Raw genomic sequence first — 26,341 nt, forward strand, 5'->3', positions numbered from 1 at the left:
GACAGCCTGAATGGGTCCGTTCAGTGAAAGGCCCGGGGCGTCCGATCACAGCGCAGACGTCCACCCGGAACGGGAGCGGACCCGCACTGGGGCTGAGTGGTCTTTGTCGCCAGCACAGCGCTTCGGGGACCTCGAGGAGCCCTCCGCAAGGCCGGCTTCTGCAGAATTTCAGCTCTGCGCTTTTGCAGAGATTGGAGCCAAAGCAAACGACACTTGTGATAATGAGGAAGCCAAGGCCGATGGGAACGGTCACATCAAAGTTGTGCCCGCCTTCCTAAAACGTCTTTGAACACGTTACGGAGAGCGGCTGTGCTTTCCAGCGAGGCGCCTCACGCGTGTTCGCGCGCGGGAACCCGCGCCCCTCCCCCACCGGCCCGCGCCGAATTCGCGGGGTCTCACCCGGGCCCAGGGCAGGGGCCGGGGTGGGGCGGCGCCTGACGCCCAAGCACTCCAGCTTCGCCTTGCGAGACCCCAGCCCGGCGTGCCAGGCGACCGCAGGGACCCCACGCGGAGCCCCGGACGCCCCTCGGGTGGGCCCGACGGCGGACTGGGACAGCGGGCCGCGTCCTCCAAACTGAGTGGCGTCCGGACGACGGGGGACCCTCCGTGCCCTGGCCCCGCCGCCGCGCGGATTAGGAGCCCGGGAGGATGCGGTGGGCTGGTCTCGCTTTTCACATCCCCGCCCCGACTTGGTCCGCGACGTCTGAGGGTTGCCGAAACGCGGGTGGGAAGGATTTGCGGAGGGGTCGAGGGCAGGGGTCCCTCGGATCCCACTGAAGCGAAGGCCCCGAAGACGGCCGCCCTGGAGACTGAGTGCCTGTAGGCGCGGCCGCTGGGCCCGAGAAGGTGCCAGGAGGCTTCCGCCCGCGTCCTCCCTGTGTCCCCCGCCGCACCCCACGGCCCTCTCCTCCCAACACGCGCCCGAAACTCGGCCTAGACCGGGCCTTGGCGTGCAAGGGCGCCCCCTGGCCCGGGGACCCCCGCGGGCGCCCACGCGCAGACACGCGCGCACTCGCACACCGCCGGGCACGCTCGCGAGCCGCTCGTCCCCGCGTCCGGGCAGCCTGCTGGCGCGGGGGGCGGGGCGGGCGCAGGAAATGCTGTTAATAGGGGAAATGCACACGAATTGCCCGGACGGACGGCTTTTGATGTGCTCCTCGGGGCGGCGCGGCCCCTCCAAGCCGGCGAGCCCACCCGGCGTGCGCCCCTCGCCGCCCGCGCTCCCGGGAGCGCAGCGGGCCCGAGAGCCAAGGACGCGCGACATTGATCTCGAGCGAGCAGGAGGCGGAGGGTCTCATCCTGTGCCTGCCGTCAGGCAGCTCGCACGGAGCCCTTTTTGTTTCCCTCCACCCCCAATCCCCTGGGCCTCCCGGCTCCCCGATTCCCCCAGGGCGGGTGGGCAGGCCGAGCCCTGCGGAGGGTGGTCACGATGCCCGCGCGCGTGCTCACGAGCAGAGACCGCCTGCTCTCGGCCTAATGTATGTACACATATAAATATAGTGTTCGTCCAAATGACATTCCGCTCACTCTCCCTCTGGCCCCCCGCCCTCCCCCCTTCTTTTCATCATCAGCAAATAAAGATTAGCCGGGAAGATTATAGAAAGCGTTTTCAGGCTCGTGCTGATCTCTATTCCGGAGGCTTTGTGATGATATTGATGATGATGATGGTCAAGTGGACAGTTTGATTTTTGTGTTTGGAGCTAGTTATAAAGAATCAATATTATATCAAGGGGTAACTTTCGTGATAAAGGACTTTAACCAGTCCGGCTATTCATCATAAGTCTGTAGCAAGCAGATAGGTCAAAAGAAATTATATTGCACTAAAGAGTGAGTCTTCTTATCTCTCCCATACCAGGGGAATAGGGACAAGCCGATCGATACAGTAGCTGCTGTATACTTCTTGCAATTATCAATAGCTGATTTCGCCTTTCGAGGCCTGCATCTAATAGTGCAAGCTAATAATAATCGTTTGAGCCTCCCTATGGGCAAGGGAGTCAAAGTTTTAGCTGGCCATTATGGAATCATACATGCTGGAGTGCCCCAGCCGGGCCCACATGCAGCCCACATACGCGGCTCAGTGGTCACAGGAGAAGTACTTTCACATGGCTTTTTGCGTCCCTAAGTGTGAAGACGAATGGCTGCGTGCTGATGTTTCCCTGCGTGTGACAGAAAAAGACATGGAATGTTTGCCTGTGATGCCCACATGTGAGGTTGCAAGCCGACCTGGAAAGAACATACAGGACAGCTTCGGAGCACACAGACCTAGATGGGTTTAGATATTACACACGTGGCACCTATCTATAACAATATTTAGACATATTTATCTCAACAGCTTTGAAAGCAGAGGGGGCGACAGCAGGAGTTGTGTGCAATGTGGGCACGGCAGTTAGCTATACGTTGGGTTACTTAGGGAGAGCATTTTATTTTTACAGGGAAAGTGATTTTCAAATGGGTGAGCAAGACGGTCAGAAAAAAAAAAACATACGTATAATTTTTGGCTACACGTTTTCTAGCCCAGCCCCCCGCCCAAATGCAATAGAAAAGCGACATCTTTATAATTGGCACTTGACATGCTGTTTGCGTTGGGCTGTGGTACGCCAAGCACAGATTTCCTGTTGATGGAAACATTTATCATCATGATTGCCCCAGAGTGGCAGGTGGTGTTATCAATTACCTCTTCTTACCAATAATAATATTAGTATGGTAATATCTTTGCTCAAGTGAGAACCAATTAGCAGTCACTTGTCACAGCATTAAAGACACAAAATCATGCTGGATTTAATGGTAAGGACCTAAAACAAAAGTTGGGGTGGGGGAGGAACCAGAGACAGGGGAGAGAAGGCCAGGGAGAAGAAGAAAGGGACTTTGATTTGGGAGGGGAAAAAAGAATGAAAAGAGAAAATAAAGCCCTAACATTTGAATACTCTTTTTGTATAAAGTAGCTGGGGAAGTAAGCACATTGTAAATAAAGTAACAAATGCACCTTATGCAAAACTGTCTTTTGTGGATGGAAAGCCAGTAGCTTCAGTAAACTGGGACATTAAAATAGAAGCAAGTCTCCAACATCCCCTTGTCAAATCAATCTTGCACATAGGCTTTCTGTTTTATCTGAATAAATGATACAAATTAATCAAACACCTAATTATACGTTCCACAAATGTAAAATGTACAGTATTAATTTGTAAATAATATTATTAAGTAGACAAAATAATAACGTGTCACCTCCTAAGATGAAAACAACATTGCAAGAGGAAAGACAATTAACAAATTAGATTTAATTATAGGGAAGAAAAGCAACTTTTGTTTTTGCAAGAGTGTTTAGGTATCACAATATTTTAATAGGCAGTGGTCATGTGACGGTAGGGACTTGTGTGTCGCCAGCGCGACTCGGTGTCTGCGTCTCTGATGCACAGCTCCGGGGGTCCTCCAGTCTGGGCGTGACTGGAGGACACATCCTGTACCTCATCTGTGAAGATATTCTGCTTGACACGTTGTCGCCTGGCGATAAACCTATTGCTGGAACTCAAACTTTAGACGCCTGTGCTTTCATTAAAACTTGCTGCACTAAATAAAAACAATTAAAGAAAAGTTTCAGACCTCGGTGGAGGGAGGCGAGGAAGGGAGAACAGGTTAACTCAGAAGGTAACTCGCCTTTTATTTTCGGCCTCTACTTTTTTTTTTAAATTTTATTGATCTTGAACACCCGAATCAATTTTTTAAAAGGTGCGCCACACAATTTACTGATCCGCACCATTCTGGCAGTGGCGGGGAATTTGTGTAGGTGCCCCTTTCACAGCCTCCCCGGCTCTTTCGTCCAAGTCTTTGCTCCATCTTCTCAACGAAATCCCAGCGTGGAGAGCGCGGGGGCCGAGGTGGAGCCCGCACCTTCGGCCAGGCGACCCCACCGCGCGCGCCCTGGGCGGGGACCGCACCCCACGCCGGGCCGGTCAGACCGCGAGCTCCGTGTCCTGCTCCGCGGCCGCTCACTTTGGGGGAACCACTGCGTTCACCGCAGCGCCGAGCCCAGCCTGCTGTGTCTCCGCACTTACAACGCGCAGCGCGGGCGGGCGCGACACCTCTGCAATCTGACAGCTCGCTTCTTACAGATAAAGGGCCGGGGTCTCACTTTCGCCTTCGCTGGAGGGACTTAAGATCCTCCCCACGGCCGCACACCGTAGAAAATGCAGAGCAAGTCGACGGAATTAAGCAGTGTCGTTCAGGAGTCCGGGAAAGCCCTAAGGAAATCGTGCCAGTGTGTCGGAGAGAGAGTGGGGGCCTGGGAGGGGCGGACGAATGGCTTTAGGAACAAAAAAGGTGGGGCCGGTGCGTGCAAAGCGGCCCAAAGAGGAGGAGTCGGTGACACCGGGCCAGGAGGCTGCCGGGGAGCCGGGCTCGGGCTTCCTCTGAGGGACTTCGGACGCCGCGGGAACCTACGTTTGCTTCTTTTCCCCAAAGTGTCGATTTTTGTAAAAAGAGGGAAAAAAGAGAGAATTAAGCAGGCAGTGCACCTTTAACCCGACCCACCGACGATCGTTTTGTGTTCTTTCTCTGCCGGGAAGCAGACATCTACCTCTCTGCTGCGGCGCTGCAACTTCCCCAAACTCTGGTCCGTCCTGTAAATTCTGCAAGAAACTTCCACTCTCTACCACCGCCCTCCCCCACCAACACACGTCCCTTCCTCTTCCCTCCTCCTCTCTTTGCCACTCTTTTGCCAGGAGAGTCCTGGCCCGCTCGCCCCAAAACCCTGGCTGCGAACTTTTCACTGCCGAGCGCCTCTGCGCCGGATGCGAGAGCGTCCCCAAAATGCTTGCAGCATTTGCCAAAGTTGACAGCGCACTAGCGATACAGACCTTTCTCCCCACAGCTTAACTATAAAAGCCCTACCGTGGTGTGTGTGTGTGTGGGGGGGTAACTCTAGATTTCGAACATCTTTCAGATGTCATTTTTTTCTTTTCAAAAACAAAATTTCCTAAATGAATACGCCTGCCACCAAACAGCAAAGCAAAACCGACCTTCAGGGATTGGTTGGGAGGAGGGTGGCAAAAGTGGCGGCGGGGTCTCTTTGGAGATGATTCCAACCTGTGCACTTCCTTCCTCTGTATGATTTTCCTGCGCTTTTCCTGGAGCCCAAAGCTGTTGCTTCGTGAAACTTACACAATTAGAGGCGCGCGGGAGAACCGCGGCTGGGTAGCGGGAAGATTCTAGAACGGAAAAGCAGCCCTTGGAGAGCCGGGCGAGCGGCGCGGTGCCGGGGTCCAGCCGGGGCGGGGGATCCCCACTAGTCAGAGCCCCGCGCCCAGCCACGCAGGGAGATCGCAGCCCTCTGGGCGCCCGGGGCTGTGTGCTCGCCGGCTGTTCCCCGCCAGCACGCGACCCTGGGGGAAGCGCCGGGAGGCCATCTGTGCCAAAGCTTCGTACCAGACAGGGCCACTTGTGAGGACAAATATTATAAATTTAGGAAATGAAAAAAGACACGCTGGGGCGAGGGCACAGGCGCAGGCTCTGCGGCGACGGGGCCTGGAGCACATCCCAGCAGCCGCTCGCGATGGAGGACACGCGCGGGAATGAGCGCGCGGGAGTGGGCGACGGCGCGTGTGCACGTCTGCGGTGGGTTGCGCGCGCGGGGGCGAGGGCGCGTGCCTGACAACCCGCGAAGGTTGGGTGCGCGTGCGGGAAGCGCGCGGCGCCGGCTGCCCGGGGATGCTGGGCCGGTCCGAATGTGCGCTCCCCCTCACCTGCCCTCCCCCCACGTCGCCCCCGACAGTCCTAGAACACGGGGGGCCGCGCGCAGGACTTTTGTGGACTTGGAACTTTCAGTAACGCGGTCTCGGGGCACCCTGCGCCCCCTGCCCACGCCACAGGCGCCCCAGGACTGCACCCATCGGGCAAGGGAACTGGTGGGGGGGACACCGGAGCCCTGTCATCCCCTCCCTTCCCCTGGATTTAAGGAGCCGCTGGCGGCGGGGAGGCCCGGCGGGCGGGCGAAGGGCTGAGGCGGCCCCGGTGGCGGCGGCGGGCGGGGCGGGCGCTCAGGAGTCAAGGGGCCCGGGGGTGGGGGGGCGGGGAGACGGGGGTGGGAGCGGAGGGGAGGGAGGACGAGGGGAGGGGAGGGGAGGAGCCGCTCGGCCCGCGCAGCTTCCGAACCGGAAAGTTGGTCTTGCCGAAGTCCCGCCACCCCGGCGTGCGCACTCCGCTCCGCTCCGGCCGCGAGCCTCCGGGCCGGGCCGGCCGCCGGGGGAGCCCGCGGAGGGGACACGAGCCCGGAGAGAAGGTCCGGAGAGAGGGGACACCAGAGCCTGAGCGGGGCCGGCGCGCCGAGAGCCGCCGCGGACGAGTGGAGGCGACCAGCCGGCCCTCCGCGCCCGGAGCGCAGGAGGCTCGGCGCCCGAGCAGCCCGGCGAGACAAAGGCGCCGGCCGGAGCCCTGCCCGCGGCCGCCCGCTCCGGGAGGGGCGGCGGGCGGTGGCGGGGGGGGCGCGGCGCGGGGCGCGGGCGGCGGCGCAGACACTCTATAAAGGGGCGAGCCCGGCGCGCCGGCGGAGAGGCGCCGCGCGGACGCCGCCAAAGTTTGCTGCCTGTGCCCGGGGCCAGGCGGCCGCCGCGGCCCGCGCCGCTCCCGGCCCGCCGGGCCGCACCGGGCGCCGAGGAGAGCGGAGCCCGCGATGTGAGGCGGCGCCGGCCGCGCGCCCGGGTCCCGCAGGCGCCGGCCCCTCCTCGCCGCGCGGCCGCTAATTGCGAGCGCGGCCTCATTTGCATAGGCCGCCCGAGTCCGCTGGAGTCCGGCCAATCGGCGCGGCCCTCCGCTAATGGCCATGCATTATTCACCAGCCTAATTGCTCAGCCCCATGCGCGGCCCGCGCAACCGCCGCCGCCGCCGCCCGCGCCCCGCGCCCCGCGCCCGCCCGGCCGCCCCGCGCCGTCCCCGCTGGCCGCCCCGCTGATGCCGCTTCCCCGCGCGGGGCCCGCGCGCCGCTAGCAGCATGTCTCGGCGCAAGCAGGCCAAGCCCCAGCACCTCAAGTCGGACGAGGAGCTGCCGCCGCCGGACGGGGCTCCCGAGCACGGTGAGGGCCCGCGGACCGCGGCGGCGCCCGGGGGCCTGGGGGGAGCGCGGGCGGCGGGCGCCGCGCACCGGGGAAGTTCCCCGGCTCCTGCGAGCCAGTGTCTGCCGCGCGGCGCTCGGCCCGGGCGGGCCTGCCCGGGGACCCGGTCCTCCACCGGAGCGCGCGGCGCGGGAGTGCGGGAGAAGTAAACTTGGCTCGGCCGCCCGGAGTTGAGCTGCGCACGGAGGCGCCACGGCTCTGGGACCGCTCGGAGTCCGCGCTGCCCGGCGGAGGCCGGCGGGCCGAGCCGGGCGCTGGCGGGAGGGGCCGCGCCGCCGCCTCCGCGCCGCCCCTCGGGCTCCCCGCGCCCGGACGCTGGGGCCGGCCTCGGCGATCGCGGCGTCCCCAGGGCGGTCGCGGCGGCGGGGACGCGTCCGGGGCTCACCCACCACCGGACGCGGGCCGGGGAGGCCGCTGCCGGGACAGCTTTGTTAGGCGCCCGGCGCCCTGGCCGGTGCGCGCTCGGAGCGGGTCCGCCGCCCTGACCCCGGCTGGCCAGCGGCCGCCCTGTGTGCCCGAGGGCCGCGGAGCCCGCGGTTCCGGGCGAGCCGACAAACCAGTGATCCCATTCCGAGGACAGTAGGAAGTCGGTGTCGCCTGGCCTTTCCTAATGGCCGCCTTGGGAATTAACCCCGGGGTGAGCTGCGCAGCGGCGCGGGGGAGGGGGGGGGTGGTCCTTGCACGCGGTAGGACCCCGGCACGTTTCTGGTGCCTCTCGGTTTTCTGGGGCCTCTTCCTGTTCTTTTGGAGGCGCCGCGGGCAACTCTGCAGCCAGCTGGCGGGTAGGAAACTTCCTGCCCATCCAGGAGGGAAGGTAGGAGCCACGAAAGTTAGCGCTCGGCGAGGAGCCGGCTGGCCGTGGCCGCGCCCCAGCCCGGGAAGTTAGGGCCCCGGCCGCTCCGGCCTCCCGCTGCCCGCGGATCCCCAGGGGGCGGGAGGGGCGGCCGCGGCGCGATCGCGGGACGCAGGGAGACCCTTCACTGCCCCGGAGCCCGGGCATCGAGTAGTTTGTTCCCTACAAAATAGGCCGGCCAACTTTTTAGATTAACCTATTCTAAGTGGTTTAGAGCAGATACGCGTCTTTTCGCTTTGAGAATTAGCGTGCAGAAAATAAAAAGTTGAGTTTAGCGTGCGGTGTCGTAAAGTTTGCAAAAGCCGGTATACGTCCGCATCGGAATGGAGAACGGGAGTAAAGACTTCTTACGCGGCTGGGAATTCAGGAATTAAACAAAATTTGAGAACTCGTGAGGGTCTTTTTGTCGCAGCGGAGGTAAGGGAGTCTTATCTGTGTCGCCTGGTCACCCAAGATTAGAACGGGAGATATGCTAAAAAGAAACGCTTGCATATGGTGGGTAGATTAAGGACAAAGAATCTTTTTGTCATGGAAATGGTTTTTTTTTTGTTTTGTTTACTTCATCACATAGAATTTCTCACACTTGGTTTGTTTTCTATTGCCCTCAATGACTACATGATCAAATGAATGGATTTATTTCTGCCGAATGAGAAAGACAGTCTTTCCTTCAAAAGAACTACATTGCATCCCAGTGAGGAATTTTAAAGCTTTATTATTGTGGCTCCTGAATAGCTTAAAATCGGCTTTCACAGCCGCCCCAAAATGCAACAATGTAAATACTTCTGAGCTTTGTAGGGTCGTTATCAAAATGTGCAATGTCTCCTTTTATTAAAGCATATTTTAATTAATAGAGTAAAACCCCTTGTATTTAACAATTAACAAGCTGAGGCACTGCTATTCATTTTTAATTTCACTTCAGAAATGAGAGCGTGGTGAACCTCCTAGTGTAAGCGTGTGGAGGGGTCCAGAGCCCTTATTTGAAAACCTAAGATGGAGTAAATTATTCACAAGTTCTCTTTTGAATTCCCCTTGTTGTTACTGAATTTATTTAGGGGTGAAACACATTCAGGTTTTTTTTACCCACCGTGGGATTAAAGTTTCTGTCAGCCTGTGTTTTTCACAATCATTCAGGGTTGTAATCAAGATATTGCCACAGTTCCTGATCGTATTTTGCAACAGGCCAGAAATAGCCTGTCTGGGGCTGAGCCTTAGTCAAGTAGTGTGTTCCCTCGATTGTTTGGGCGAACTGTTTAAAAAATAGTTCTTTCTGATTTAATTATTCTGAAGCTGATTGTTCATGGAGCATAAAAGATAGTCTGTTCTCTCTTCACTTAAGGCACGTTCACGTATAGATTGCTCTGTTGTACTGACCGTCATCAGGAGGAGAACTAAGTAAAATATTTTTTTTAAAGCTAAATGGTTGTGAAAACTAAATTACTCCAACGTGAATCAGATATTCTCCAAATTATATTCTGTTAAATGCAGTGGAAATCAACAGACTATGCATGAAGTTATAAGCGACCTAAGTTAGGTTACAGTGTTTTAGAAACGAAGTAAATAATTCCTTTGTATTCCTTTGGATGTTACATGTTAATTAAAGCAGTAGATGCCCGCAATAAAATGGAAGGTTCTTGATAATGATATGAAACACAAATATTCTATGCAAAAATTTTAGTATAATGTGGGGGGAGGCAGTCACATTAATTTACAGTAGAAGACTTTATTTCTTTAAAAAAAAAGAAATCTGACTATTATCTTTCAGGCTTTGGTTTTTAGGCAGTGAAAAGATAGCTGTCCAAAAATGCTTCAGTGCTCTCCAAACCTTATTGCAGGAATGAAATATGATGACATATGTAGAATGAGAAAAAGTGATAAAGATTTACGTTAAAGTTCTAAAGTTATCCTGTTGTAAAAATGTGTTTTAAGGATGACTGGGACTAAACTTACATTCCCACTAGGTACTATCTTTTAAAATTGCAAATTGTTTCATTCCTGTTTCCGAAAATTTAGAAATAAGTGGGATGCAGCTTTAGGATTAAGTTAATTAAATGTATGCCACAATAATGAAATCTTTTGAGCCAGCCGAATATTTTTGTTCTAAGAAAAATTAATTAAAACTTCTAATGATGGAACAGCACTTACACTCCTACTAAGAGCTTTAAAAGGTGTTTGTTGCTGTCCTTCACTGGATAAAATACAGCTTAGGATAGATACATTTTACTGCCCTTAGAAGGAAAGTATGTATTTAAGGAGAAACAAAAGGATATTATAATTTAGAGCAGTTTGCCATCCTGTATTTTGTTTGTTTTTATTTTCTGCCAACTCAGAGTTACATGGCTATCTTAAAAATCCTTTTAAATGATCCTGTGATTTAAGACTTTACCAGTGGTGTTCATAGACCGTGTTTGAATTAAGGGGAAGAAGGCCCCCAGCCCTGGGTGAAGAGATCTTTTCTCTTTTATCTGTCTGTGCATGCTTTGCCTTCAGAGCTCTGGGCACTCACTCACACACTTACAATTCAGCATTCCAAAAGGAAACAATACAGAAGCCACTTTCTGACATCCCTAGGCAGACTGTTTTCTCTGAAACATGAAAGGTAAGGAGTAAGTTAAGCAGGGAGGGAAAGGAAAAGAAGAATTTGCGAACGTTTATTTTTTAAATGACATTTAAAATCTTAACCTATTTAAAAATGCATAATTTGGTGGCCAATAAAAAGCATGCCAGTTAATTCTCACCTTACAGAGAAAGAGCTGATTATGTTACAGTTAAGGGGTTGGTTTTTTTTAGGCACCATTTAAACTTCCACAGTCTACTCATAATGCAATATTTTTTGATCTGTTTAGAGCCAGAAAATGAAGAAGGTATGGACCAACAGCAGGAATTACTTACCAAGCTGATTATGTTTTGTGTACAAGATGATGGCAAAAGGAGGCCAAAGTGGGTCAGATTTCATTTTCAAGTACAATCTCTAAGAGGCTTTGCCATTCACCCCGAGATAGCTCCAAGAACGTTTTCTTTTGGGGGGAATTCAGTAAAGGTACAACCAAGGTTTCCGTTCTGTGTACTGACCACCAGTTAGAATTTAGCATTCTTAAATGTAAGTATTTTATTTACATGAAATAAAAACCTTCTTAACTGTCAATGAGGTCATGCCCCATCCTTCAATGCTACATATAGTTTCAAGAAGGATAATTTTTAAATAATACTTATAATAGGAAGAGGTTTTGTTAGTTTTCATTTTCCTTCATGATTTCTTGACCAGTTGCTAGGATACGAACAGCATATCTTAGTCTTGTGAAGATGAGGGCTAATTCTACCACTGGTGGGACAGGTTTGTAGTTACAGCATATGTGAAGTTGCCACACACTTCATATAAAATCAGGCATAAGTAAAGTCTGTGTAGAAATTGAATGTTTTACTATTACCTTACATAAACTTTTACATTTGAAAAAAAGAGCCCGGTCCTTAGATTTTTTTCTCTTGTTAAGTTGAACACCTTTATGACCTAAAGTGCAGTTAACTGTGTGATTCCCAAGCAAATAAGGCGAGTCATATCGCAGAAAGTGAGATATTAATTGAAATAATAAAATAATGTAATGGGCTCTATTTATGTTAGAGGTTAGGATTTGATCTGTTTGTTGAAGGCAAGAGTTCTCTGGGCTGAACCATTGCCCACCAAAGAGACCTGAGGCTGCCAGGGTGGCGTCCAACTCCGCGGTGCCCTCCGTGGGCCTGTCTTTTCCGGTCATCCCAGATTCGTTATGCTAACCATCGGGGACCCCTCCCCTCCTAATTCCCGGGAAGCCTTGGGGCCCACACAGCGTCCAGCCTTGGTGGCCTGGGGTCTGTGGGCAGGAGGGCGTGCAGAGGGCTGGCAGCTTCCCACCCATCTCCGCGAAGGTGGGTGGTTCAGGGTGCTGCTGCGACAGACCTGCTGACTTAACCTTTGCCTGCTTTGCCCTGCCGGGGGTGGCCACTAGATGTCAAGCTCATAATACAATGAGTGCATCTGTGCTGTTGACCTTGGCAACAGGACTCACCAGTGTTCAGTTAAGTGTTAACACTGGCTCCGAGTGCGGACTGGGGACCCACGAGTTTGCTCTGTGCTGCTCGGTTTATCAAATGCCCATCTAGTGCAGCACAAGTGTTTATAGTGCTCAAAGAGGGAGAGAGAACCGTTTTCTTTTGTGTGGCTGTTACATCTTGAACTGTTTAATTAACCCTGCAGGTGCCGTGGCGCTTGGTCTTCATTCGCCGGCGTTCTCGGTCCTCTTTTCCAGAGTGCCCTCTTCACAGCACCGTTTGGTAATTGAGTTAGGGCTCTGCACTGCAGAGCCGCTAGCTTCAACCCCCCAGGGCAGGGCTTTTCCTGGATGATTTTTCGCATGTGTGTAAACTTCGCCCGTAGAAATGGAACAGTGCGGTGAGGTGATGACAAATCATGGAAATGATTTAATGACCTAACCCCGAGTGCAAGCAGTCCGAGGGTTACAGTTGATCGGCGCCTTGTTCCCGGACACCGTGTAGTTCCTGCTGCTCTGGGGCTGTTTAGACCCAGGTGTTTATACGTCTAAGTGGCTTTGCTTATTTATGTGTTTTTATGCGCGGTGGATTTGAAAAGTAACGTGTCGAGGCCCGTAGGCGCTTCCGCAGAGGGGTGTCGTAGAGCAGCACGTTTAATTTCATGTGTGAGGTTAAACCTCCGCCTCTGAACCGAAGGTGACCCTGCACAGACCTTGTTTTTCCCCCTCCCCGAGCTTTGATGGAAATTGTTTGCATTTGCCGCCGTATTCCAGGTTTGGGCGTTCTCGGTGAGGCAGAGTGATACCCGTGTATTCATCGTAAGCAAGATTACAGCGTAACATGTGAGTGAAAGAACTATTGTGCAACCTTAAAGTGTAACAAACATCTTATTATTTGATGCAGCAGATAGTTAACACAAGTGAACGTTGTGGCCGCTTTCCATCTGCGTGTGTCCATAAAGGAAACAGTGTTTCCCCTCCCTGGTGCATCACCCCACAGATGAAAAACCTCAAATGTTTTAAACAGAAGACGTTTGGCGCCTGTGCCACAGGTGGTCCTTACTTAACAAATTTGAGGCGTGGGCCGCTGAGTCGGCGGAAGCGGCCTGCGGGTCAGTGCGGCTTGGGCGAGGCACGAGCGCCCTCCGCTGTTCCGCTCCGAGCTCACACGCTTGGAGGTCTAGGAAAAGGACAAAGTTTTTCTGTTGCGTCTGGAATTTCTTCTACATTGTTAAACACGGTAGGGGTCTCTATTTGTCTCCTCCTGCTTCACAGCTTGGGCTCAGTATGTGATAATTCATCTTTCTTTATGGGATTCAAAGCTATCATAAGGAGTTAAAAAGAATTAATTTGCAAGAAAATAGTGTCTCCTAACAATTTGGGAAAACTTGAAAAATGCTTCCTAGATTTTTAAGGGATGGAAAAGGCACAGGAGAAAGTAAGGTTTCCTTTCCTAGAGACCCACGTGGCATTTTCAAGTTACTGATGAAAGTGGAGAAGTTAACATTCCTTTTCCCGGTAAGGAACGTTTGCTTCTCTTTTCGTTAATTGTAAGGGATTTAAAATGCGTAGCAAAAGGGTGGCAGAATGAAGGTGAGAGTTTGGGCCTGATCAGCAGAATTATCAAACACCTGTTTACTGCCCTTTGTAATTCGGTTACTGATTTGCAAGGCCCAGCCTCCTGGAAGGAGAGAATAAGAAAGCCTTGCTGAGAACTGCAGTTTGAATTTTTTAAAGAAAGCATCTGGTCTCAAATATTCTTATCTATGTTACAGGCACGCTTTTAACTCGTGGCTTTAAAAGATCATCGTGAGTGTAAACATTCTGTCCATCTTCTGCCACGTCGTTTTTATTTGGAAGGCCGCATATGCTTTTGCAGGCAGCGAAGACATGATCCTTGTATAACGTGATCCTTGTGTATTGTATAGCAGACCAGGAATCGGAGCTGAGAGAGCAATGGGAAGGGGATCCTTTCACACCCAGAGTTGTCCTAAGAATAAGGGACATTTTTGCTAAACGTTTTCTGCATTTTTTATCAGTGAGAAGGAAAAAAATCATGTCATTTTAAGACTGCTGTTGGAGCTGTTTTTTGGTTGGAGGCCTCTCTGAAAGGCGGTGGCACCCTTTCCCCCTCCTGCAGCCCCCAGAGGCGGCACGCTTACTCAAGAACGTTTGAACGGTGAGGCTTAGAAACGCTGGAAATCTCAGGCATAAATAGCAAGCGTGGGGCTAGCTGTAGAAACTAATTGCACGTTTCCTCTCCACCTGAAACAGCTTCCTCTTCTAGCCTCCGTGCTTTTCGCTCCTCCTGACTGCGTTCAGGAAGACAGACTCGGCGTTACGTGCAGACACCCGGCTCACAGCCATGGCTGGTACATCCTTGGTGTTAGCAAAGTAGAGAGCTCTTTCCAATACGTCTTCTTCCTCGCATTGGTAGCCCGCGGATACAGCAAAACTGGGTGGTACTTTCAGAAAGTAACCTCAACCAAATATTCCCGTTAACCAAGAAGGGAAGACTCTTGGCTAAGTTCTGTTCCTGGGCGCATTGGTTGGCGTTTTTCTTCACTAGTTCTAAGAGAACCCTGGTGCACTGTAAGGCCCCTGCCTATTTACAGTTTGAAGTCTCTTAGTTGTTGAGGAGCCAGTATGCAAAAAGTAAATTATTTCGACATTAATGATAATGTTAACAGTGCTTGTTTTTCAGTTCCCCCTTAAAGGAAGAAAGAATTTTCCCATTGCATTGGAAGTAAATTTCTCAAACCTTGTGCTGTTGTTGCAGTGGCTTTGACGTGGTTTCACCTTGAAACAAACTTTTTTGAGCCATGTCAACAAATGGATATAATAACTTCTATTTTTAGAATGAAAAGCCAGTTACACATGTAAATTTAATTGAAAGGTAGTTGGATACATTCGAATCCGACCTAATACTGGCTTAAAACAATGGCAGGATTATGGGCTTTGGAAGTTGCATGATAAAATTTGGAGCTGCTGTCAGATCTCTCCTATATGGGTTTTCTAGTTATATAGACAGCATTTTTTTAAAGATAACTGCTTCCAGATGAGCACATCTAAACTGTAACACGATGCACGTAATCACTGTAACGGAACTGCCATCGAAGCAAGTTACAACAACTTACTTTGCATCTCGCTCTCCTGAATGTGGCGGAAGGCCGCTGCTTTCACTCTGGACTCAACTGCAGTCTTGCTGCTTCTGAAGAGCTGTGTCCCTAGTGAAACAGGCTCGTTTTGGTTCTCCCCTACCAACCAATTCAGTTGAAGTGCTTGTTGTTGTTTGAAAACATTCTTAAAATATGCACCCAAAATTTCAATTGCACACATGACGTATTAGAGGCTTTTCATTTGCATTCATTGTATTCAAGACTGTCTTGTGAAATTTGTGCTTCTCTGTAACTTTTATGGAATGCTAATCCTACTGAGATTTTGATCGTGAAACAAGTGGAAATAACAGTTGAAGTGATCGCGTTATGGTACTTCATACAGACCCCAGTAAGAAAAATTACAGGTGGAGATTCTAAATTATTTGCCCCCAATAAAAAATCTGAATTGTATTGAAGAATGTTTTCCCTCGCTTATTGTAGTTTTTAAAATATGTTTTTGTTAAAAGGCAAATTTATTATGAAACTTGGGTTATAAAATCCAACAATTATTTGTTTTGTTAGGTTCACTAACATAACGAACTAACAGGTCCCAAATGCCATTTTCACCCAATTTCCTCCCTTCGGTTTTGCTTTCCTTCTTCAATTTTAGAGGAATACAGTGGAGGCTTATATTACTTTGACAAGAATATCTTCACTGTGTTTAGGTAACTATCAATTTGCGTTAAACAAAATGGCTTATTATTTGGTAAATAGTACTTAAATATTATTCTATGCACAGTTTCTACAATGGAGAAATAATTGTAATTTTGCTAACCTGCCAATGGGAGAAGAAGAAAATTACCTTCCCAACTTCCATGAGTTTGGAGGTGAACCCAAAATACTTAACACATGGAAAAAACCAATAGAAATGTAAAAATTTATCTTTAAAGTAAATAGAGATTTCTTTGGGCTGCTTAAGACCTGTGAGAAAAGTACAGTGTAAAATAAAAGTCCTGTTTCTCTATTTCACACGCCACAGTTGTTACAAAGAAAATCTGGGAAATGTTCCTCTGTAAAGATATAATTTATTTATAATTAGTTAATTCTTCCAACAGTCAACGCACTTTACCAGAAATCAGCCTAATTTTTAAGCATTTTCTCAGTGAATCGTCCCTAAGCACATATTCCATGTGGAAAAAAAAGTATTTTTCTATAGCACAGGGAACTATATGCAATATCTTGTAATAATCTATAATGGAAAAGGATCTGAAAAAGAATATATATATAAAACAAATATATATATATATAAATTAACTGAATCATTTTGCTATATACCTGAAACTAACACAACATTGTAAATCAACTGTACTTCAATAATAATTTTTAGGAAAAAGAATTATTTGGACACAGTCTACACTGTGTTTGTGTAAAATTTTAAATGTATGTACCATGTGAATGCTTTTGTATACCATGTAAGTTATACATTTTTCTTCTCTAAGGAATAAATGTAAAAAACATTTCAAGAAATTAGCAATATTTAATTTCTTGGTGTTTTTCTTTTTAAAAAGTATTAAAATTAAAAAGCTCTGTGAAGAGTACGGCAGGCCTTCTGTATCATAGCTTTAAAGTGGTAGTGTTCAGTTATGATTAATAATTACACTAGTTCATGATGTACCGTAACACGGCTTCCAACTTGATGGCTTGGTGCAGAGGAACTTTTTTTTAAGGGCCACTTACGTTTTTAATATGTGGGTCTACAGGAGAACATTCCACTATTGTAAAGAAATTTAAAAGTAGAGATTCTTTGCACTGTGTGATAATGTTTAAACTACATAACTAAAATTTGAGATAGCCCCTGTTTTCTTATCAGTCATTAAGAAATTATTTACCTGAAGAGTTGAGGGGTTTTTCCTGCCCTGTTCCATAACCTTTGCAGGTTTCAGATGAGTTTTTGCATACATTGAACAAAGTTAAGTACTCCGAGTATTTATTTTGTTAACGCTCCTATCTGCAGTATCAATCAGCTGTGTCTTTGCTTCCAGCTACACTCAACCTCATTACAGACACCTATTACATTCCTCCCTCATAGGGTAATGAGACTTCTTGCAGTCTGAGCTTCAGCACCGAATTCAGTTTAAAAGTCTAGCAGGTCCTTATGGGCTGCAAGCTCTAACTTCTTTTCCCCTTCAAATGGTTGAGCCAGTTAAGAAAATGCTAATTGAACACTGCTAATCATTTTTTAAAGGCAAGTATAAATTACCTGGAAATAGCAACCTCATGGAGAGCAGCCTGCTAGCCTCAAAGAATAGTTTGACCTTCTTTTCCAGTAGAGGGACTACATATTCTTACAGGATGTTTTTTTACAAATCAGATTTCTCTACTGAGATCAGTGCCGAATCCTTCTCCTAAAACTCTAAAAGAGAAAACCTGGAGCCTTCTTAGCAAATCCATTTGTCGATGTTTCAATAGTAAACGATTTCCGGGGACGCAAACTTGAGGATGTGTGGCTCTCACGCTCAACTATGCACGACAGCAAAGGGCCGATTTGCAGCTGTCATTTGTCTCCGTTCAAGCTGATTTGTTGCTGTCACTCCATCCACAAGTTGACAAAAAGCAGTCGCAAGGCAGTGCTACCCAGGCCGGCATGTGGAGCCTGAGGAATCGTTGAACGCTGCCTGTCACCCCAACGTCCCCAAAAAATAGGAGCTGGGAATGTCATCAGATGTTGATTTCTTGTTCCCGTATAGCTATTTATTTCATCAGGTGTGAATGAGAATTGTTGATTAAACAGGGCTGTTATTCGGCAGAAGAGGGTATAGGAGTCAGGAAGTCGCTGCCTACAACAGTAATTAAACATGTGTAACCAATTAGAGGGTTTCCACTATGGCACAAGTATATAATTTGCTATGTCTTTCTATGAGAATAGATGAAAATAGGTACAAAAAGTGTGACTACAACATTCTCATGTTAAACATGTCAGCATAAATGAACTTTAAATATATAATTTCTAGTTTGTTAGCAATCTGCAGAACACGATTGACCAGTAACAATAACATGTAATTTTGGCTCATTTAGCCAAGAAATATTGCATCTGACAGAGCCAATTAATTGTATTAAACGTGATTAATTTTAGGCCCAGACTATATTGATGGTATTCATTTGGCAAATCCTGAAATGTAGAAATGTACCCTCTCTGGAGGAAAGTACGATGGCCGAAAAGATACAGGATTGATCTGTTGATCAAACTACAAGTTGGAGAGATTGTTTTTCTGAGCAGAGATGTAAGAAGTGCTTATATATTCTTTGTTATATTTACAAATGCAAGTATTTAGCTGAAATTTCCTCCATGAAATAAATGCCCATTGATCTGAAAGCTTCTGCAGAATTACATTAAATCTCTAATGTCTCGGCGTGGCATAAAGATAATAAATCTTCGTGGTCCAAGCCCGGGAGAGTGGCAGCGGCCAGCTCTCCTGTCAGGTGCTGACGTGAGTTTGAAAGGTTACAGATTAGTTTAGCAATGTTAAGTGAACTGGCAAAGGCATCTCTAATTTTGCTGGAAATGAGGAAGCCCAGTGGTCGGGGGAGTCCTAATGAGCCCATCGAAAGCTGGCTTTGTACCCAGCAGACAGGGTGGTTGCAGATTGTATGAAAATATTGGAAATCAATGGCGTCTATGGAATTTCATTAAGAAGCGGTATCCACAATTGATAGAGCCTCATAATTCGATGGATGGTGCTAAGAAAATGATTAGCTAGCTAGAAAGAGTCATAGGATACGCGTGCCGGGACGTCAGAAATGTTGAAGTGGGGTAATTTGTACAAAATAAAAAATATTGATTTTACTTATGTGCAGAATTTTGAGATGGAGGGCAGGCTGTCTCGCAAGGCCCTGGCTGATGTAATGTCTTGCTTTTCCAGCGGCCCCCGGGGAGGGCGCCGAGGACGGGGACAGCGGGAACGAGAGCCGGAGTGGAAGCGAGGAGACGCACGTCTGTGGTAAGTGCTGCGCCGAGTTCTTCAAGTGGACGGACCTCCTGGAGCACAGGAAGGCCTGCACCAAGAACCCCCTGGTGCTGATCGTCAGCGAAGATGAGCCGGCCCCGCCCTCTGAAGAGTTTCCAGAACCTTCTCCGGCCAGCTCTCCCAGCGAGCACACGGAGAGTGAGGCTGCCGAGGAGACGGCCCCCACAGAGGGCGGGGAGGGCGGGGAGGTGAGGGCCCCCGAGAAGGAGGACGAGCCCATGGAAGTGGGCCCCTCCGTGGACAAGAGCTTCCAGAGCCCGGGCCCCACGCACGCAGGGAAGCCGCCTCTACCTCAGGTCCCTGAACCGGCCCCCGTGGCCGCCTACAGCATGCCAAACACCAACGTGACGCTGGAGACCCTCCTGAGCACCAAGGTGGCCGTGGCACAGTTCTCCCAGAACACGAGGGCTGCAGGAGCCGTGGGATCCAGCGGCGGGGTGGCGGCCGTGGCCATCCCCGTGATCCTGGAGCAGCTCATGGCCCTGCAGCAACAGCAGATCCACCAGCTGCAGCTCATCGAGCAGATCCGCAGCCAGGTGGCCATGATGAACCACCAGCCGCCGCGGCCACCGCTGAACCCCAGAGCGGCCACGGGGGCCCAGAGCGCCCCGCTGCCCACCTCCGCCCAGCTCCCGGGGCTGGCCGCGCACTCGGCCCTGCAGCTCTCAGCCGGGGCCGCCCCCGTCCCCACGGCACCCGGCCCTGCCACCCAGCCGGCCGCCTACGAGGGCCCCCAACACCTGGCCCAGCCGGCGTCCGGAGCCAGCACTCCGCACGTCCCGGGCGGGGGCCCCTCCGGCCCCGAGCCCGGCGCCCCGGCGTCCTCCGGCGCGGCCCCGGCCTCCACTGCCCCGGCCCCGGCGGTCAGCGCCTCCGGCGCCCCCTGCCGGCCGCAGAACGCTTCCACGCCCCCCGCCCTGGGGCCCGGGCCCCTCCTCAGCTCGGCGCCCAGCCTGCCAAGCCCACTTCTACCTCAGACCTCCGCCGGCAGTGTCATCTTCCCCAACCCGCTGGTCAGCATCGCAGCCACGGCCAGCGCGCTGGACCCCCTGTCGGCCCTCATGAAGCACCGCAAGGGCAAGCCCCCCAATGTGTCGGTGTTCGAGCCCAAGGCCAACGCCGAGGACCCCTTCTTCAAGCACAAGTGCAGGTTCTGTGCCAAGGTGTTTGGGAGCGACAGCGCCCTGCAGATCCACCTGCGCTCCCACACGGGTGAGCGGCCCTTCAAGTGCAACATCTGCGGCAACCGCTTCTCCACCAAGGGCAACCTGAAGGTCCACTTCCAGAGGCACAAGGAGAAGTACCCCCACATCCAGATGAACCCCTACCCCGTCCCCGAGTACCTGGACAGCGTGCCCACCTGCTCCGGGATCCCCTACGGGATGTCACTGCCCCCGGAGAAGCCGGCCACCACCTGGCTGGACAGCAAGCCCGTGCTGCCCACGGTGCCCACGTCGGTCGGGATGCAGCTCCCGCCCACCCTCCCCGGCGTCAGCCTCGGCAGCTATGCCGACTCCCCCAGCCTCACCCCCGCCAGCCGCTCCCCGCAGCGGCCCTCGCCGGCGTCCAGCGAGTGCCCCTCTCTGTCCCCAGGCCTGACCAGCTCCGAGGTGGTGACCGCCGAGTCCCCGCAGCCGGCACCCGGCGGGTCTTCCCTGCCCAAGACCGAGCCCATGAGCCTGCCTTGCACAAACGCCAGGGCGGGGGACGTCCCCGCCACTGGGCAGGTGTCTGCCACGTCCGCCCTCGCGGACAGCAGCCTGTCCCCCGGCCTCTGCAGCCCGGTCCTCCCGGCCGGCGCCGAGCAGTTCAAGGCCAAGTTTCCCTTCGGAGGGCTGCTTGACTCTATGCAAACGTCCGAAACCTCCAAGCTGCAGCAGCTGGTGGAGAACATCGACAAGAAGGTGACGGACCCCAACCAGTGCGCCATCTGCCACCGCGTGCTGAGCTGCCAGAGCGCCCTGAAGATGCACTACCGGACGCACACGGGCGAGCGGCCCTTCAAGTGCAAGATCTGCGGGCGCGCCTTCACCACCAAGGGCAACCTGAAGACGCACTTCGGGGTCCACCGCGCCAAGCCGCCACTGCGCGTGCAGCACTCCTGCCCCATCTGCCAGAAGAAGTTCACCAACGCCGTGGTCCTGCAGCAGCACATTCGCATGCACATGGGGGGGCAGATCCCCAACACGCCACTGCCCGAGGGCTTCCAGGACGCCATGGACGCCGAGCTGCCCTACGACGAGAAGGCCACGGACGCCCTGAGCGGCTACGACGATGACATGGACGAGAACTCCCTGGAGGAGGACGCCGAGCTGAAGGACACGGCTGGCGACCCATCCAAGCCGCTGCTGGCCTTCTCAAGCTCCTGCCCGCCCTCCCCGCCGTCCGTCATCTCCAGCATCGCCGCCCTGGAGAACCAGATGAAGATGATGGACTCGGTCATGAGCTGCCCCCAGATGACCGCCCTCAAGTCCCTGGAGAACGGGTCCGGGGAGAGCGACCGTCTGAGCAACGACTCCTCGTCAGCTGTGGGCGACCTGGAGAGCCGGAGCGCGGGCAGCCCGGCCCTGTCCGAGTCATCCTCCTTGCAGGCCCTGTCGCCCGGGAACAGTAACAGCGAGAGCCTGCCTTCTAAGTCCCCGGGCCTCGGCACCCAGGAGGAGCCGCCGGAGCCGCCGCTGAAGACGGAGAGGCAGGACAGCCCGCCCCCCGGGCCCGAGAACGGAGGGGCGCTGGACCTGACGGCCCCCCACCCCGGCCGGCCGGCCATCAAGGAGGAGGCGCCCTGTAGCCTGCTGTTCCTGAGCCGAGATCGGGGTAAGTGTGCGAGCACCGCGTGTCGTGTCTGTGCGAAGCCTTTTGCTTGCAGGAGCGCGCTGCAGATCCACCTCCGCAGGCACACCAAGGAGCGGCCGTTCGTCTGCGCGGCCTGCGGGCGCGGCTGCTCCACCCTGGGTAACTTAAAGCAGCACTTGCTGACCCACAGGTTGCGCGAGCCGCTTCCCCAGTTGCTTGACCCCAGCTTTGCTCTAGGTCCCGGCCAGGGCACCCCGAGCCTGGGTCCCGGCTCCGCGCCCGCCACGATCAAAACGGAAGTGAACGGGCACAGCAAGGCCGGCCCCTTGGCCGAGGGCCCGCCGCTCCCGGCTCCCATCCAGGTGCCTGCGGGGCCCCCGACGGTGATGAGCCCCGGCCTCGCGCCCATGCTGGCCCCCCCGCCGCGCCGGACGCCCAAGCAGCACAACTGCCAGTCGTGCGGGAAGACCTTCTCCTCGGCCAGCGCCCTGCAGATCCACGAGCGCACCCACACCGGGGAGAAGCCCTTCGGCTGCACCATCTGCGGGAGAGCGTTCACCACCAAGGGCAACCTCAAGGTGAGGGCCGCCCGGGAAGCCCCTGCGTCCACCTCCCGTGGTCCTGGCCAGGGGCACGGCTGCTGCCGAGCCCCCGAGAGACAGCGCGGCGTGTGCCTGCGTGGCGTGTGGTGTGAGCGCGCTTGTGTGTCATGGGTGAGTCTGCACCGTGTGTGTGCCTGCGTGTGCGCGTTGCCTGCGGTGCTCCCACGCGTGTCCGGTGGCAGCGAGGAGCTTGCCTTCCACGCGGGCCCGGCCTCCCCTTGAGGGCTGGTGCTGCCTGCGTGGCTGCAGGGCGTCGGGGTGACGCTTGCTGGCTGACAGGGCAGGCCCAGGGCCGGCGCTGCCCGGAGGCCAGTGGGACGCTGACACCAAGAGAACCGGGCCTGTAGATGCTCGCAGGTGACGCCAGTGATGCAAGTCCCGCCCCGAGGCCAGGGGTCAGATCTGTGGTTCTGGCCACTTGGCTGCCACGAGGGCCCAGCGGGCACCTGGGAGAAGCTTCCCAGCCTGAGGGCCGGGGGAGGGGAGGACAGTACAGCGACGTCACGACGTCACGTTTGCGTCTGAGGTACGGCCACGCCGCCCGTTTTCCCCGGAGGTGTGGAGTGTGTGGCCGGGCACCGAGGACCCGTCCAGGGCCGTGCCCACACCCTCAGGGGAGTGTGCCGCTTTGCAGCCCACGTCAGGCACCTGCGTGGGTCTCAGTGAGCCCTCGGGGACCTGTGGCCTCCTCTTGCTGGTAGCGTGAAAGCCGCCTGAGGGCTCTGCTGACCACAGGTGCCCAGATGAGAGAAAACCAGGCATGGGCACAGTGAAGCCAGGGGTTCTGGGGGGCAGGGCAGGAGCTTCGGGACCCTCCGGGTGGCCCGTGGGTCTGACGCCTTAGGGGGGAAATGATTCCATCCAGCTGTGCAGCTCTGTGTACTTGACAGAAGGAAACGTTGCAGGTTCAAATATAAGATGCTCAGGAAAGCTCACCTAACAAGTTTGTTGTCCCAAAGGAATGCTTAGGCTGGGGAAGAGGGCAAGGAAAGGAGCTGGAGGGAGTCCCCAGGTCCCCGGGCGTCTCTGTGACCCCAGGGCTGGGTGCACTCACGCCCAGGTGTGTCTCGTGTCCCCCGCAGGTGCACATGGGCACCCACATGTGGAACAACGCCCCTGCCAGGCGCGGCCGCCGCCTGTCGGTGGAGAACCCCATGGCCCTGCTGGGTGGTGACGCCCTGAAGTTCTCCGAGATGTTCCAGAAGGATCTGGCTGCACGGGCCATGAACGTGGACCCCAGCTTTTGGAACCAGTACGCCGCAGCCATCACCAACGGGCTGGCCATGAAGAACAATGAGATCTCCGTCATCCAGAACGGAGGCCTCCCCCAGCTCCCAGTAAGTCTCGGGGGAAGCGCGCTCCCCTCCCTGGGCTCCCTGGCTGCCGGGCTGGACAAGGCGCGGCCTGGCAGCAGCCCGCCCATCGCAGGGCTGGACAAAGCCAAGTCGGACGCGGGAGCCGGCCGGCCGTTCACGCGGTTCATTGAGGATAACAAGGAGATCGGGATTAACTAGCCACGTCCCTGCCCTGTGGGTCCCCTTCCCCATTCACCCAGAGCAGGAAAGACGTCACCGGGTGGCTGCCCGAGGTGGCCTCACCCGCTGCCCGGTGCGCCTTTCGCCGTGAGCTTGACCGTCCTCGAGAACTCGGCAACCTTTGAAATAGATTTAAGTCAAAAAGAGACATCCTCGGAGAGCCACCTTGGGAACAGAAGGGGCTCAGAGCACATCCATTCCGTCCCTCCAAAGCCCAGCAGTGCCCAGAGGGGGCTCCCCGCCCTATTCCAGGAAACTCGTTCAGTGGTTTTGTTCGAATTAGTTAGAAACTTGAACTCTGTCCTTAGAACTCTTATCTCGAAGACGTGGTCTAGTGCTCCCGGCGCCGTGTAGCATGGCAGTACCTTCGTCTGTGGTATTTATGATGTTAAGATGATGCGGGTAACAGACAATACAGCCCAACTTTAACGGAAGCTTCTGTACTGCAGAATACATCTGGCTGTGTGATTTTTGTTTTTTAAAGCAAGATTTGTTTTACTATAAATAAGTGGGTTATTTCCATGCAGGCAAAATTGTGAAGTTCTGTTAGGAAAGAGCATGCTTTTCGTGTGCAAGCACCTGTCAGTAACAAGCCTTTTTTTTTTTTTTTTTTTTTTTTTAATTTAAATGTTTGTAGCTGCTATGTGGATATAGTGTTCTCTAGTGTGGTGTGTAGCCCAGCAGTTGGGAACAAGTTACAGACAGACACCACCGTGAATTATTCACAACGTTATAGCAGTTGTGAGTACATATCTCGCATTATCAAACCTGTACAATAAAAAGGTAATGTTTGTATAATGTGGTTGAAAACTCTTAATTTATACTCTTGCACTTTTAGTATTTTGTATTAGGGAGGTTTGTCTATAATTGGAAAATTTTAAAAGATGTAAAGTATTTTATAAATAGTACTTTGATTGAAGGAAAATGAAGAGAAAAAAAAAAAAAAAGCTGTTACAGTCTTAGGTCAGACGGTATGAGAAATCTGTGCTCCTTAACCGGAAAAGCCTCCAAGACTTGTCAGTTCCTCAATAAACTAGGGCCTGCTGTTTCTTAAATTAAATGATTTAACTTTTCTACGAAGCCCATTTAAAAACTTGACCACCCTAAGAAAACTTGGATGAATTCATCTTAGGACCGTGACACCAGTACACGCCAGGAAGTAAGCCAGAGAGCACTGCATAGGTATGACGCTGCTGTAGCCTCCGCGCTCTTTCTCGCACGCCCCCCGAACGAGAGTTTGACTGCCTGCGAGGCCTGCTTTTGTGCTCAATAAACTGCAGAGAGGTGTCGGGTGTCAGGCAGTATAATCAGTCATAACTGGGACGTTTTTCTGAGTTCCTGATTTATTTATTATCTTCTCAGATGAAAACAAAGCACACTGTCATCTGATCAAAGCACAGTCTCGTGCTGGTGATTCTGCCCATTGCCCCGTGTCAGGAAAGGGCCCTGGGCAGGTGCCGGGCGGCGGGGCTGAGCCAGGCCCACACAGAAGTGTTGTGTGCTCTACCTCATTTTGTGCGTTGCAAGCATGCTGGAGTCTGAGACCGTGAACTTCCTCTGGCAGTGCTGTCCTAGGTCGTCGTGGGTGGCCGGGTGACAGTGCGAGGGGCTGAGTCCCCGAGGAAGCAGTCGAGCCTTCTCAGTTGAAACCGAGACATAGGACCATCTTTCCAACACAGCCACAGCAACAAGTCACATCGTGTCACTGAACAGAGTTTCAAAGACTCACAGATAAGCAGACCTAGCCGTGATCTCTGTCGGAAACGAACCCTGAACTCTCCAGCTCTGTTTCCCACGCAGGTGGGATGGCGTGTGCCCGGGGTACCCTCTCCTCTCACGGGATGGGTCGGGGGGTCCCAGCGTCGGGAAGAGAAAACAGGTGCTTGGTGTCGCTGTGTTTCAGCAGTGAATGTTCTTATTATTTATGTGTCCTTTTTGCTGTGATTTTTTTTTTTTTCCTTTTTGGTTAGTATTTGGTACCATGTAGTGTTCTCTCCTCGCAAAAGGGTGTGTATATAACGTAAGAAAAGAGAAATGTAAAGTGCTGTAAATAAGATGGCCCATGACGGGACAGTGAGACTGTCCCCACCCTGTGCTCAGGGCGAGGCTGTCCCTCTCCGCATGGTGAAGAGACACTATTTTTCTATTGCAACACCGTGTAGGGCCAGGGGCCTCCCTGAACCAGTGGAGAATTGTTACCCAGATCCAATATTTTTTATGATGAAATCTGTGGCTTGACACATCTACTGATTGAAATGGATGTCTTAGTCTAGGTTCCTATTTTTGTCATACGGAATTGAATAAAATGCA

The 26,341-nt window shown here is 52.8% G+C and overlaps 1 protein-coding gene and 1 long non-coding RNA gene across 2 annotated transcripts; one reads left to right on the top strand and one right to left on the bottom strand.

The window, feature by feature from the left end:
* Positions 1 to 2,567: 2,567 nt before the first annotated feature.
* LOC132436676 (uncharacterized) lies at positions 2,568 to 6,460 on the bottom strand. Its single transcript, XR_009521835.1, has 3 exons — positions 6,145 to 6,460; positions 5,013 to 5,201; positions 2,568 to 4,442 (listed from the first exon to the last, which is right to left on the bottom strand). It is a non-coding gene; the product is annotated as an uncharacterized lncRNA (long non-coding RNA).
* Positions 6,461 to 6,947: 487 nt separating this feature from the next.
* On the top strand, positions 6,948 to 24,730 carry SALL3 (spalt like transcription factor 3). The gene is made up of 3 exons (XM_060029580.1): positions 6,948 to 7,061; positions 18,994 to 22,472; positions 23,579 to 24,730. The coding sequence occupies exons 1-3, from the start codon at positions 6,980 to 6,982 to the stop codon at positions 24,008 to 24,010; spliced, it is 3,993 nt and encodes a 1,330-aa protein (XP_059885563.1). The 5' UTR covers positions 6,948 to 6,979; the 3' UTR covers positions 24,011 to 24,730.
* Positions 24,731 to 26,341: the final 1,611 nt, after the last annotated feature.

The sequence above is a fragment of the Delphinus delphis genome, chromosome 13, assembly GCF_949987515.2.
Source record: "Delphinus delphis chromosome 13, mDelDel1.2, whole genome shotgun sequence".
Lineage (NCBI taxonomy): Eukaryota > Metazoa > Chordata > Mammalia > Artiodactyla > Delphinidae > Delphinus > Delphinus delphis.